The sequence below is a fragment of the Seriola aureovittata genome, chromosome 4, assembly GCF_021018895.1.
Source record: "Seriola aureovittata isolate HTS-2021-v1 ecotype China chromosome 4, ASM2101889v1, whole genome shotgun sequence".
NCBI lineage: Eukaryota > Metazoa > Chordata > Actinopteri > Carangiformes > Carangidae > Seriola > Seriola aureovittata.
In genome coordinates this window covers 6,231,684-6,247,326 of record NC_079367.1, presented here as the reverse complement: position 1 = coordinate 6,247,326, position 15,643 = coordinate 6,231,684, and the positions used below count along the sequence as shown (strand labels likewise).

Here is a 15,643-nt window from a genome sequence, read left to right as displayed (position 1 = left end):
TCTTTGGGGATTGAATCTGTCCAAAACAGACCTTAACACACGGCACGTGCACGTCTCTTTATTTTTATATCTCTATGGTGACACACTGCTCCTCGCCTCCTCCTTAATCTGCTCTGCTCCAGTGTTTTGGATTCTCCCTGATGGATAACAGTGGCCTAAAAGCTGCTTTAATATTGTTGTTCTAGACAAGAGATATTTCACAGTCTGGAACCACTGACGGACTTTGGATCAGTGATGTAATGGAGATAAACCATCTTTACCTTAGTTTACATTGCTTTTTATTTGCAGGGTAGAGTCTATCAACATTTATAGACTTGAGGTGAAGGAAACTTCTTATATCAGTTTTGCACTTTTTCTATTGTTGACACTGGAATAGCAATGTATTTTATTGACATTCAGTATCAATCAGATATTTCCATACAATGTGTCTCAGATTTCAAACTGAATGTGTATGACATATATTTGTGTTTTTCACAGATCTCAAAATACTTCTGAACAAAGTATACGAATAAAGAAAAGGAAAGAAAACAAAAGACAGTGAAAAAGAACAACTAGTTATTAGGTATAAAGATACTTATCAGAATAGTGGTAAAGCCCAGAAGTGGACGGAGGTATGTTTTAAAATGTACTGCAACGGCTGTTTATGTTGTATATCTTTACTTTGTTCCAGGTACTGTTGAGTTATATGTCTGACTTTGGCGTTTTCTTTTGGGAGATTTGAGTTTTAAACACAAGGGAGAGAGAGAACGAGTATGTTTTTTTTCTTTCTGAAGGGGTGGTGGGTTATATATTATGTAATATGTTGCATAATAAGGCTGTTAAATGAAAACTGAATAAAGACATTATTCAAAGAAAAAGAACCATGAATGGTTGGAGTGTGATCTTTTCTCCAAAACAAAATTATTGATTTGTGAAAATCAGGCCTGTATGGTGTTTAATGCTTAATAATTTTTTCCCCCAGTATATAACTACAGTATTTATTAACAAATAACCTTTTCTTTCAACCATCAAGGTCAAGTTAAAAAAAAAAAAAAACTTTTTGGCTCCATGAAGGGAGGGGTCCCTTAAAACTGTCCACACCAAGGGTTCTTTTTAGGTCAGAAACTATTTCTGCTGACCTGTACAGCCCACTCAGATATGTGATGTTGGGCTATGCAGATATAGTAAATACCATTCATCACTTCCTGATACTGTTTACCTTATTTGCCTGTTACCACAGCACAACTGAACTAACCATGCACAGTTGCACATGGTGAATCTGAGGGAGGATAATACGAATACCAGTTTAACCACATGACTCAGCGCAGCTGCTCTCTCTGTGGAGGCCAATGACTCTCGATAATAGTAATAAATTCCACATTTCCAATCATTAACAAGTTTATGGAGAATATTATTACATCTTCAGTATATGTTTGCGTAGGTTCTCACCTTGAGTCTGGTCTCCAGGAGTTCTCTGCTGGTGAAGATGTGGGTGACCTGAGTTTCATTCAGCCCATGAGCGATGGCTGGACCTCCCAGTGTGGAGTAAAGGGTGGCCACTGCAACACACACATCAAAACACTATCATCAAAAATTACTGAATATATAAATATTTAATCATGTGACAAACATTTATTAAACATGGGGGGTACATATCTATAAGGTAACCCAAAGAACAAATCACCACATTGAACTCACTTAATGATAGAAATAGAAGAAGAAGAAGAAGAATTAAAGAAGTTTTCTCTCTTAATGAGCTCAAACTTGTTAATGAAGGATCTTGTAACTGAAGTAAAAGCTTTATTGTCTTTATCTGTCAGAATCTGTCAAAATTTAAAGAAGCTTTTTATCAAACTTTGAATCTTGTTTGATATTATTGTAATTCTGCTACAATACTCCAACTTTACAATTTTGAAATGGCAAACATGGCACTTACAGCAAATCAAACTTGACTAATAGACCGTAACCTTTTCCCGAAAACACTCATTAGTGGTTAGATGTCATACTTCTTGGAATACACAGACTTATTTTTTTTCTGTAGTATCTGGCTTGCTTTCGATAAAGACTCCAAATTTGCCTGCCTTGGTAATATCATTGCCACAGCACTGTTTGTGTGTTGCACATTTTGAACCTGTTGCTATTGATTGCTGCATAAAATGATATACTGGAAAATACATGGGGTTAGGGTTAGAAATATCCACATTAGTGCATAAATAATCATCTTATTTTTTATAATACAGTTTAGGAGAAGAGTCATTGTATAGACGGTGAAGCACGTGTGATGATGGACAATATACGTGCACTCTATATTGCTCAGCATTTCTGGTTTGGCCCCTCCCACAACGATGACATCACCAGGGAACCTCGAGAGGCCTCAGCCCTGCCTCGGAGCAGATGGGACGCAAGCTCTCACTGCCTGACGAGCACTCTTTTGGGGATATAAACAGTACTGGTATGTGAGGGGGCGTGTGTTACGACTAAGTGCATATGGCTGAATGGCCGCTGGTATGTGCACTCGCATACATGCGTCTACTTACGAGCCTCAGTCGTTAAAGCTATTATGAGTTTCATTCTTTTCTTTTTTTTTAAACTCAGATATTAGCCTGTCAGTGTCTTCCTCATCTGATGATCGAGGACATGATACAGATATATTACACCGCATTTCTCATCATCGATGTTTTCAAGTACCTGGCTTTGTGCTTAGAGGAACGTGTCATGTTGTCATGTTGAAACAGGAAAAGAGCCTTCCCCAAATTGTTTACTGTTGTCCAAAATATCACTGAATGCTGTAGTATTAAGATTTCTCAGAGCAAAAGAATACAAATTTATGCAGGGTTAGAGCAAACAGATATAGGCTTCCAATGCACAATCATAAGATAGCCGTATTTTTTAGTTTGCCAACTGATGAAATGCAGCTTATAAATCTAAGAATGAGGAGCAAGATAACAGTACAGATACTGCCCAGTGTCCCGCTGGTGATGAAAAACTAACATCAGCCTGTCTGACTGACTGAGCATTGACTTTTGCCACGTGTTGAAATTCATTAGATTTTCATTTTTCCCTGATGTTGCCTGTTTTGATTGCGCAATTACTGCAAGGCAAATGCACGATGAGATCAATCAGTGTAATCCGTTGAGCTGAATCGTGACGCATCACATATAATGATGGCCCGATCAATCGGCTCATTACTTAAAGACCCCCTGCAGACATGATTTCAAAGATTTAAAAATACCCTGCTTTGGATAATAATTTGTGTCTGATGTTTTTTTTCTCAAAAAGTTGAAAAGCTTTTATTATTTATAACTTTTCAAAAGTTTAACTGCTGGACACAAGATGTCTCCTTCTTCACTGAAAAGTCTTTTCTCAATCCTTGTGACTCGAAAGCTTCGACTTTCCACATCACACACTTCATCACATCACACTGAGACATAATGGACGCCCAACTAGTTGTGATGTCACAAATCCTGCTCGTATATACAGCACATGTCTTGAATTCCGATTTAAGGTCGACACAGAGGAACTTTAAATGTTGAGCAGATGAATGTGCAAAAATTTGCAAATACATCATTCTGCACAACAAAGGAACAATAAGCAAAAGACATTTTTGAGTGGAGAGGGAGTTTAAATACATGGTTTGCTTCGTGAATTAGAAGTAGCGCCTCTGCTTGTGCGTATGTGTTCTCGTTTTACTTGGGATTTGGCTCGGGTTGTGGTTAGGCATGTATTTGTAATGGTTAAGGGTAGGATTAGGGGCTGGGGAATGCATTATGTCACACAATGTTTGTGTGTGTGCGCGCGTGCAAACACGCGCGCGTTAATGGTTGCAGTGTACAACTTGTAAATCGCAGGGCCCAGCTGAGACAGAAGAAGGTCAATTTGTCCCTTCTGTCTTCTGCTGTTACATAAGTGTCCCATTTCTCCTCATTCACTCCTTTTTTTTTTTCTTTCTTTCATTTTGTTGTGGTGGAAGCACGATCGTGTATACGGTACATTTTTATTTTACATATGTACAGCGCCGCCGCTTACACATTGGTCGGCTTTCTTTTAGAATATGAGGCTTTCAGCTTGTATCACGGTGGCCGTCATTTATCTGATGTCACGAACTAAGTGTAAAGGGCTGTAACCTGTCAGCCCCTAATAGTTTTTGGTTTGTTCAGGTTAACATTAACACAAGGCTTATATTAAAAATTGTGGTATTAAATTTTTTTTATGTAAAACGTTCCCCTGAACAAAAAGACCCTGTTCATGTTTTTCATGTTTGTGATGTTAATGTTGAAGGATCTGTCAGCAGCCGCTGCCCCGAGGGAATCTATGCTGATTTACTCTTTAATATGTTCTGTTCCTGTCTCTACTGCGAGCACCCACAGCGGTACTTTTAAGTTCATTAAATCTTTTTGATTGTCCTTGAAGGACCCTTCATTTTCTCTGTGTGCTTTAGTTTATGATCCATTAAACTGTCATTGCTTTGAAAATACGTAGCAAGCACAAGCCAGTAAAGCATCTTTCTTTAGGGGGGGGGGGCAGAGAGGAGTTAAAAGTTGGAGAGAGTGATGGAGGAAGAGACAGAGGGGAAGAGTGAGAGGGAGAGGAGTGAGGGGTGATGGCGTCAGAGGAGGGGTGAGAGAGTCTACGTGAGCATCTGATGTTGACAGAGGCATTAGGGAGTCAGCCAAAGGCCCCCACTGAACTCGGACACTTGGTGTGTGTGTGTGTGTGTGTGTGTGTGTGTGTGTGTGTGTGTGTGTGTGTGTGTGTGTGTGTGTTTTTGTCTTTCTGTTTGCATGTGTAGACACTGTATATTCACTGTATATTGGCTCGCTGTCAAAAGGCAAATGTGCTTATCATTTGTTGTCATCGTAAGTTTTTTTTTTGTGCACTTGTCACCATATGTGGGTAAAATAAACGGCAGCAGTTACATCCCTCAAATAATTCTGTTGCCATATAAAAACCTCACAATTCTTGTTTCGCCTGCATTTTTATATCTTAACGTCAGTCAAAGGATGACACGTTCCGACATGGGACCGTTTCAGGATCTCGTTTGTCGAACTGAAAAATGCAGAGTGACACAAGGCAGAATACCTCACAAATTCTTTGTCTGTTGTGGCGGTTTGTGGAAGTTTTCTGTATTAAAAAGTGTGTCTGTGTGTGTGTGTGTGTCTGTGTGAGTGTGTGGTTCTGTGTGTGTGTGTCTGTGTGAAGCTGGAGCCCAATCTGTGTTTAGATCTCACGGCTGGAGGTGTCATGGCCCTCGTTCACACACACTCACACAGCAGCAGAACAGGAAGTATTGGAGAGCCCATGACGCAAAAAGGAGATGTCACTAAGCCCTGTCCCATAAACTCCTAGTGTCTGTATCAGTGTAGGGATGCAGGGTTATAGACTGTTACTCTGTGTTTTCTCTCTCTCTTTCTCTCTCTTTGATGTTTCCTCTGTGTCACATTTTCTCTCCTTCTCTTTCACTTTCATCCTTTATCTATTCCTCTGTCCATTTTTTTTCTCATATGAAAGGGGGCTGACCTGAAGCTAGTTTACTTCTGGTGCTCTGATCTTTTGACAACCACACACACGCACGCACGCACGCACGCACGCACACACGCACACACACACACACAAACACGGTTATAAATCAGCCTTATTCAGACACATTTGGAAGATGCTCAGTGGTAAAACTAAACTGAAACTATGAGTAAAGTGCAGAGTTACTTCTTTGCTGTTGCCACTGATGCAAATGAACAGTGAAATCTGGATGTATTTGCCACTGTCTCATCTGTCTCCACAGGCTCCCGTTGTTTTGAAAGTTAGACATTTCGTGCATTAAATCCAATTAGAAAAAAATTTCGTCATCCTTCAAATATCAAAACCCTCGCAGGTATTGCAGGAAACATTGTGTGTTTGTGTGTATGTGTGTACTTGTGTGAGCATTTAAGCAGATCCTTATCCTTATTTCACTGTTTCATCAGACTTTTGCATGCAACAAGAAAACATAACTTTCATTTAGTGTTGAAGCAATTAGTTGATTAATCATTATGTGGATCAACAGAAAATATATCATTATCTATTCTGATGACAGATTAATTGTTTAAGACGTCTATTTATAGCTACCAGGTTATCAGCAGCTTCAGAAGACGGATTAACTAAAAGAGTTCAATCCGTGCAGTTTCACCAACCGAAAAACTATTTTATATTTAATGGAGAAAAGTGTCAACTGTCATAACAACATTTGCCAAACACACACTAACACTGGCAAAGCAAAAAGTGGTTGACACAGGGATATAACTTGTATATATAAATGCATATATAACTTGTAATTGTATGACCTCTCTTTTCCTTAATGGTTATAGGGGTGATGTAATAACTTCAGATTTTAATGAGGTGTTTACATTATTTGCTCACAGTTCTCTGTGTATTTCTGTGCCTCCATACTCACGCCGGACTTACATGGGAAGTTGTACATGAAGCAGGCCTGGGCAGCTATGATCCACTCGGCTCGCGTCTCGCAGAAGATGGCGATGTTGTGTTTCGGCTGCTGACCCAGCGATGCCAGACCACTGCCCAGCTGGGACGCCGCTGTGAGGACCTCGTCATAGGAGCGCCAGCAGTACTCACCCAGAACTACCTGCAGCAGGGGGGGGTGGGAGTTTGTCAGTGATGGAGGGGGGCGTAAAAAGGTACAGAAGATAAAAGAAGGTAGGAAGGACACAAGCTCCGAGTATGAATACAATTAAAAGCCCAGTATTTGTTAAATGCGGCACTATTGTCAAACAGAACTACTTCCTCTTGTGGAGAAGATAAACACAGGCTTCTGGATATACTCTCCCACACTCATACACCAATGAGTGTCACTAAAACCCACAGACACAGGACGGAGCATCAGTGAGGTTATACTGACTCCTACTGGTCCATAAGTGGTAGTGCACACACACAGTAATGATGACTGTACAGTGGTTTTCCACCTGCTGGAAACAATAGATAGGAGCTAAACGGCTAAGACGTGTTCTCTTGCAGCAATCAGTGTTTCAACAGTGGGTTTAAATGGATTAGACGGGGATTATTGTGGGTTGGTCAGGGGTAATTTACGCTGTTGGCCAACTCCTGACTGTGCAAGCACCGTATGTACTACAAAAACACACAACCACCCTCCCTTAAAGTGTTTTACTTGGGCAAAGTTCACGCTGAATGATGAAGGAAAGAATCCAGGTGTGTGTATGAAACGAACAAAGCAAAACTCGACCACATCATGGGAGCAAAACATACTAGTTAGCATCAAACTCTTACTCTTTTCTTTTTTTTTTTTAATACTCCCACTCCTTTTTTGAACAAAGTCTGGACACACTTTTGAACAAATACCAAGTCCTCCTCCCTGTTTCCATCTTCCGCTCCACGTTCATACTTGGCTCTCTTCTCTCTGCGTCCTCTCTGAACATTTGTAAGGTCAATGGAATTTAAGGGCGTCTAGAAGAACTAACAAACTGTCAGTGTACAGATTAACGATGATTGTGACCATTTCACTGAAAGGAGAGGTTTTGCATATTAGACAGTGGGTGAAGAAAAAGTCACAGGGGAATATTTGAAGTAGGAGATAATGTATTTATAAACATCGTCAGCTTGCTGGTTAAAATGAGGAATGCTGACAATTTGTACAATTTCATTTTTGATTTTCCACACAATGTCACAAATGTCTGGTGCAGAAAAAAAAATCTGTCCTGAATTACTTTTTCCTTCTCGATCCCGTCCGTTCAATCCACAGTTTGTTTTTCCTCTGTCCTCTGTGAAGCTTCTCTAAAGTCACTGACACCACTGTCCGTACATTCTTGATTTTGATTTTGGCACTAATAAAAATATATACTGTCACCAGTGTTGTCCTTCAAGGCCCATTAGAGACACATGGGAAGATTTTTATTGCTAGAAATTCAGCACTGTAGTATGTGGGAAATACTGACGGTGAGAAAACCCCATGTTAGAATAGTCACTCTTATACTAATCTAATTCGCCCAATTGCAAGTGAATGAAAAGGTAATGAAATTAAAGTCCTTACTCTGCCGGGTATTTCTTGAACCAACTGAACTTGGAGAAACACTGCCATAATCTATCTACCAAAGTTATGTTAAATGTGATTCTACCTCTTTCCACTCTTTATGCTAAGCTAATTTTTCTACTGGCTGTTGGCTGTAGCTTTTCATTTAAGGAACAGATGTGAAAGTGAGATCGCTTTTCTTCACTCTTCAATCTAAATTAACATAAATGTTGAACTATTCCTAGTACCTCTAATGTTGTGTTTAGTGCTAATTTTTTCCACTACACTTATTTCTATTTGATTCCTTCCATTCCTGTTTGCTATAAACACACTTTCCCCCGTTGATTTTTACCTTCTTAAACACCTTCCCATTGCTCTGCTGCTCGTCCTCCTCACTGATCACCTCCCTCGTGCCGAGACAGTCTCTTTCCGGGAACTTCGTGGCCGCGTATTCAAACATCTTATCCAGGGTGTCCACTCCCGGGCGCAGCGACGTCACCAGCCTCTTGATGGCACTCACCGCTCTGTAGGGCCCCTCGGGACATCCCAGCACAGAGCGGGCCTTCGCCCTCTTGGCTCGCTCCTCCTCTGAGCCGCAGACGCCCCCGACGGGCACCGACGCCCAGCTGAAGAGGTGGTAAGGCAGGAAGGTGACGCAGGTGTAGATCCACACCACGACGTGGAAGAGGAGCAGCAGCAAGGGGTTCAGGTCCTCCTTCAGCTTCATCTTGGTGAAGCTGTGACGGCGATTGAGAGCAGAGAGAAGAAAAGTCACAGGGAGGACGAGCTGTGAGAGAAAGTTCCTACTCCTGCTGTTGCAATCTGTCCACTTCTCTTTCTCCTTCTTGCTTTTATAGAGCTTGTCTCATCCTCTGTGGCAATAAAGTGTCCACTGGACCAACAGTGCCCCTGGAAAATAAACGACATTAACCTGGCATTAGATCAACAGCCGACATGCATTTTCTTTTTATTATTAAACAAGTTTCGAAATATGGTTATTCCCATGCTCATTAAGATCCTGAGCTTCAACGAAGCCTTAAAGTACAAGGCTCTCAACTCATTCTGAAACTGAAACCAATCAATGAATCACATGTGCTCCAGCACCAAAAGCAGAATTGAAATTTTTGTTATTGGAAAACCATAGTGTGACAAAAACACTGGCCTCTGTGCTGCAAATGTTCCTTCCCCTCCCTGCAACTCCTGCATCCACAGTATGAAAAAACTGCCAGTGTCACTTATTGTTAGTGTCAAAGAAACAAAAAAAAAGAAAGAAAGAAGAAAGGAAGTACAAAAAAATAGACAGGATAAAAGAAAGAGAAGGAGACAGAGGAGAAACTGAAAAGATGAAATGGAAAAAAAGACCGTCTCTAACAGATGTAAACGACAGTAAGTGGGAGAGGGTGTATAAGAGGTTACTGGATGAACATATGTGTGTGTGTGTGTGTGTGTGTGTGTGTGTGTGTGTGTGTGTGTGTGTGTGTGTGTGTGTGTGTGTGACAGGCTACAAGCCAGGAGACAGAGGGATACAGCCAAAGAGAGGAACAGATAAGTACACAGAAGGAACAGGCTGCAGCTCAAGTAGTGGATCCACCAGCCACACTGTCCCCATTCAACTCATTTCATAATGTTTCATAATGTCGGTAATTCTTATAAATGTGGTTTATTTCCAGCTTTAGGAGAGTGTGTCATCCCATTAGAGGTACTGCAAATTATTACTGTTTATTATGATATTATTGTTTGGTTGAGCACAACTGCATTTCACAACGTTATCATGACAACGGCCGCAAGATATTACATGATTTCTGGGTAGAAGTCTAAGGTTCTTAAATTGCCATTTGAGGCCACCAGTGTCAGGAAAAAGCCTAATGCATATTGACGTTTCAATTCAGTCCCATCAACCGGTTTTTGTAATTTTGCAGCTAAAAAAAAAAAAAAAAAAACATGGTGCGAGGACACACGCACACACACACACTCCAAACAATCTATTTTAGCAACAGTAATTCATTATTCACATGAGGGAGAGGCTCATCTTGCTCCCCGAAGCGCCACATCCTTCCCCTCCCAAAAACGGCCAAGCTGACACACACTGTACCCACCTCTCTCCCAGATACATTCATCCCTCAAGTGTCCCTTTGAGACTCATAAATAAATCAAAGATTTTACCAGCAGTTCCCTCCTAGACTAGCATCTGTTCCCTGTGGGATGTGGACGGCGCTGTCGTTCTGCCCCGGTGTTTTGTTACCCAGCCAGGACGCCTTGCTTCATCACGGCTTACCAAAACTGCACCCCGGTGGAACAGGATGCTATCATCCAGTGTTGGTCTCACTGTCTCTTGTTATACATATTTATGCACAAAAAAGTCAAGGTCGATGAAATAGAGGCCACAGAGGAGAAGTGGGTTCAACTCGGATAAACAAACTATCAGACTAGAGGAGAAGAATCCACAGAGCAGGCTGCTGGCAGACCTCAACTTCTTCCACCACCGTTTTGTAACAAGACTTTTAGGCCTGGTGCAAAATAAGAATTGGCTGGAACAGCTTTAAATACGCCAACCATTATAATTTCCATCATCTTTTGCAAACCAGAAAAAAAAATACCTGACCTAGTTAAAAATAATTAAATAAAGACGTTTTCTTGACTAATAGCTCTAAGACAGAGATTCTCCCTCCCTTACTGGTAAACACCCACATCTTCCAAACTCCACACTTGGAATGACAAGACTTTACGTTCTATACGTTTTTCTGTATGCAAGTATAATGACGATAAGTTCAATTGAATTGAACCGATACCTGAACTTATATATAGCTGTACTAACCCTGTAAGGACACGATTTGATTGCTGTCAATGTTGTAACGACACGGCCCCCGTTAAACCCTTTGTAACACATGAACAAATAGATGAATGCCGTATAATCTTTCTTCAATTATCTAATTTGACTGTCAATCATTAAAATAAATAATTAAATGTAGGAATAAATAACAATTCCTACACTAGTTGTCCTAACAGTAGTGCCACCCCTCAAAATTAAAGCCCTGCATACTGTACACGTTGATGTAATATGAGACATTTTGCTAACAGCTAATGTTACACTATTTAGCAGAAATCAATTATTTTCTTCGCTGCTGTAAAACAGTAGTTACCATCGGTTACACAGTGCAACTTCTCCAAGAAAACTGCTGTTTTATCTCGATGTGGAAATATAAAGTTTATTAATAAATTATATGGTATCAGATGGGTGTATAATACTGTATTTTCAGCAGTATCGGAGGCATTTCTGATACTAGTATCGATACCAGAACAACTCTAATTGAACGTTCTGATTATCTTCATTATCTATGTATTTTTTGTCTATAAAATGACAGAAAATAACAAATTATGCCAATCACAATATGCCATTACACAAGCTGATGTCATTAGATCATTTGCTTTGGCCAACCAACATTCACAAAACAAAAGACATTAAATTCACAGGCAACAAAATCTCACACCGGAGAACTGGGAAATTTTTGGAATAGCTGCCTCTTGAACCATTGTTAAAATTGTTGTTGATTAATTCACTATTAAATATTGAACTGATAACAGGACATAACAGTGGCCAGGGCTATTGTGTGCAGTGCCAGGTACCACTGGTCAGATTACACAAAGGCAGAGAGATAAGGAGATCACAGAAGGGAGGAGCTTGGAACGTGTTAGAGTTGTGAGGGAATGTCTACTGAACTTTGCAAAAAAGGTATTAATGCATGAATGCAGACACAAATCCACCTGAAACCAAACCGCTTTGCCATGAACACGCAGTAGAATATCTGTCATATTTCATATGCATCACTTCCTGTACTGATTAGCCATTTACCCGCAAGAACAAAACAAGTCCAACCAAGACAAGCAAGCTGTGAAAACCACACACACATACACACACACACACACAACATTGATTTGTCTCAGTGAAAAGGTTGAGACCTTAATTTGCACCACAGCAGCACACAAGCAAGCTCGACTCTAATCTCTTACCTTAAACACCGTGAAACAGTTAGCCACACTGCGCAAACTAGTAGTTGCTTAATGGGTGGCTTTATGCAACAAGCAGGCGCTTTGCAGGCAGCCTCCACTCACTGGATTAACTGAGTAATATTGTGGCATGGTCTACGTAGCAGTGGGGTGAGCAGGCATGTGTGTGTGTGTGTGTGTGTGTGTGTGTGTGTGTGTGTGTGTGTGTGTGTGTGTGTGTGTCTGTGTCTGTGTCTGTGTCTGTGTGAGTGTGTGTGTGTCTGTGTGTGTCTGTGTGTGTATGAGGGAATCATTGCTTCCTCAAGAGATTGTGTGAATGGGGTCTTTTGTGTGCCGACGTCATCGTGCCTTCACCCACTCAGCTAAGCAGGCAGGCTGAAGTCTTGCAGAAACTTCAACACGGCCATTGTGGCGAAACGACGCACCAGCACACGCTCCGGTCCCAAGGGGTCAGACTGCGTGTGCGCTTGTGTGAGAGGAGAAAGAGGAGGTGCGTGTGTGTGGTGTGTTTGTACGTGTGGGTTGGGGCGTGTGGGTGCTGAGCAATTTTGCACACATGAGCTGTATTTGCCCATTTCAAATAATGACATAATCAAAAGCTTGCAAAACAACTGAAGAGTTTTAAGTGTAAGCATGAAAGCACAAAACACAATTGGTTGGATTATGTGGATCAGACCGCTGCTTTTCTCTGTTTTTGTGTGTACATGGCGACATAAACTACTGTCACACATGCCAGCCACCAGCCTGTTCCTCTTTCTACTGTAAGCTCTCTTAATGCCTCTGATTTGAATCTAAAATTGTTGCTACAGCAGCTATAAACCCTTCATTTGCATCTGATTTAATTGCCACAGGTGGGATGAGAAAAACAAACTCCTTCCTCACTAAGCAGACTGAGATATTAAAAGTATTCACTTCAGATATATGATATAACACCATGATAATTTAGACTTGCTCCAACCTCTGAGAAATATGACTTCCAGGAAGGAGGACTGTGTTTCTGTGTGTTCTCCAAGCACGTTGTACTATCTATGATGGACCTGTATCATTTGATAATCATTGCCATGGGCCGGTTCACTTCAGCTGTGTAAATAGTGGTGAGCAGCTTGAGGTTGTAAAAGTTACTGAAGATTTGACACAGATTTTCTGTCCTGGCCTTTAATTAAAATGCTTGCTGTTATAAAATATGTCCTATTTGTCTGCATTTTATAATTGTTTAAATGTGTTTAGTATAAGAAATATAAAAGAAAGGTCAGCTGATAAAATAATAAGTAGTAAAAGTTCACTGCCATGGAAAGAAATTTAGAAATGAAAGTGCAGAAACCCTGAAACACAATGAATATTTGGCATAATAAAGCTTTACAATTAGAAAAAAGACACATAACATATTATGGACCTTAGATGTCATTATAAGTACAGTGGTCTCAGCATTGAGCCACAGATGTTCAAAGTGCAACATCCAAGTGCGCTAACTCATCAAACAAGCCGCAATGGCAACATAACTTCCGGTTAAGAATTTCGAAATAAAACACTTAAATTATTTTGATTACTGCAAATATAATTTCATCAGTATTGACAACAAAACATTGTTTAAGACACTGGCCACGGAATGTAATTACTGAATTTCGTCCAAGTACGAGTCTATCTACAGAAAGTAACCATAGCAACTAACAGTACAATTGTCACTTTAAACATCATTTCACCCGAACAGCGTTTCCATTCAAACCCAGTGTTTTCAGCTGAGGGTAAAGAATATGAATTACATTGCGCTTTTCATTTTTTTATGTACGTTTTCTACACTTTAATGATAAGCTGATAACATTTTAGCTAGCAGGTAACTGTTGCCGAGTTCATAACATTAAGTTAGCTAGCAAGCACTCAGCAACATGGCAGCCAAAAAAAAAGTCTCTTAATGTTTTAATTTTTAGAGGAATTAACGGCGTCACTTCTAAACTAGTCTCTGTGTGTGTTCGGTAGCTTGACGTCGCAGCATCCCGCACATCTGGGTATAAACGCGCATCACAAAACGGCACCTGAACGACGTGAAAACTTACCGGTGAATGTTCCCGCTCCGGAAGTGTCAGTTTATCCCGGTTACAGCAGCGGGAGAGCCGGCTTTCAACCCTTCACCGTTTTCAAGCTCGGTGTGAGGCAAGCTTTCTATACGAGTTCATCCATCAGCTCTTAATTTGTCCGTCGATAACGCGCTCTCTCATCTGAGCCCGGAAGTGATTTAGGAAGGAGGGGGGGGGGGGGGTTGTCATTCCCTGCGTTATGATTGGACTCGTGGAGGTGGCGCGTGCTAGGGGCCGGACCAGATGGAAGGAGGGCTCGAGGTGACTGCATGGGTTACTGACGGTCACAAGGAGCTAGAGGCCACACGCACGCACACAACCACACGCGCACACCGCACGGGGATTGTCAGTTGTATCCGGTTAAAAAAGAGGATTTAAAAAAAAAAAAAAAAAAAGGAAACACTAATGTTAAAACATTATAATGTGATGCTCCTGGTCAACATGTTACAGCTCTTTTAAAAAGTTATAACAATTTATAAATAATTACTTCAGTTATTAGTTTGTTTACAGACTCTGGTCCACATACATGCACATGCACAGTTGGGATACATAACTGTAAAACAAAAAAAACAAAAACCTATCACATCTGCTTTAATCCAGATGTCCATGACACCAAGGACCTTTGTAAAATGCAGGGAGTGGTCTTGGGCAATGTGAGGATGTGAAGTGGAAACTCAATGATTGCAAATTCTGGGCATACAATACTGATGCATAAAGATAATTATTTAATGGATTATTTAAACATATTATGTTAGGCAATATCCATCATGCATTATGAATATAATATATAATATAATGTTGACTGCTGTGGAGCTATGAAAGTGTGAGTACCAGTGGCAGTGTGATGACTCACTCTGCAGTGTCATGCAGTGGCAGTGTGATATATTACAGAAAGACTGGCAGATGGCAGATTCACAGACAGACTAATTATTGGAAAAATGAAACGGTGAAATGAGGCTTGCTGCCCACTGTCTCCTCTGTCTCATGTGATTCATAAGAACACTGTGAACCATTCCCACCACTCCATCATCTGATTTATAGTTGGGGATTACGGTGGATTCATCATTTCATGATTGGAATGTGTCTGTAATCAGTTTTAACCACTAAGAAGTCAGCTGATTCAAAGCACATTATTTCAAATTAAAAGACATATTTAAATTTGTTCATGCTTAGATAACTGAAATTATTTCAGTTATCTAAGCATGACTGAAAACATTTTGATGACAACACAAATATTAAATGTCTGATTCTTCTTTAAACTATTATCTTAATGGAATAAATCTTGATTGTCCTGTTTTCTTTAATGCAGTTCCTTGTATTCAGATGTCATGTCTTACACACTGTGCTAAAATCTGTTCTCATGGAGATCTTTGCTGCTATTCATAAAGGCTTGTAATTGTGAATAACTCCCTGGATCCTGTCTGCATCATTATTTAAACCACATTGAGTCTTTCTTACCCTCTTTGTTATTTTCATACAATTCTGTGTCTGTGTACATGACCATTGTCTTTTCCTCATCTAAACCCTTGAAAATGTGGTCTCTATGGTCTCTAGGCAACTTTTAGACATGCTG

The 15,643-nt window shown here is 40.4% G+C and overlaps 1 protein-coding gene across 4 annotated transcripts in view; it reads right to left on the bottom strand.

Moving 5' to 3' along the window:
* acsl3a (acyl-CoA synthetase long chain family member 3a) overlaps positions 1-14,210 on the bottom strand; it is a 31,479-nt gene extending 17,269 nt beyond the window's left edge. For 2 of the 4 annotated variants that reach the window (XR_008827392.1, XM_056374804.1), the window contains exons 1-4: positions 14,050-14,210; positions 8,346-8,902; positions 6,418-6,595; positions 1,429-1,538 (exon numbers count right to left, since the gene is read on the bottom strand). Coding sequence is in view for 3 of the 4 variants with exons in the window: in XM_056374804.1 (XP_056230779.1) it covers positions 1,429-1,538; positions 6,418-6,595; positions 8,346-8,720 (663 nt within the window). In the remaining variant the exon portion in view is untranslated. Of the gene's footprint in view, positions 1-1,428; positions 1,539-6,417; positions 6,596-8,345; positions 8,903-12,001; positions 12,090-14,049 lie in introns of those variants that run through there. The other 2 variants (XM_056374807.1, XM_056374806.1) reach the window with 2 other exon arrangements.
* Between the last annotated feature and the right edge of the window lie 1,433 nt (positions 14,211-15,643).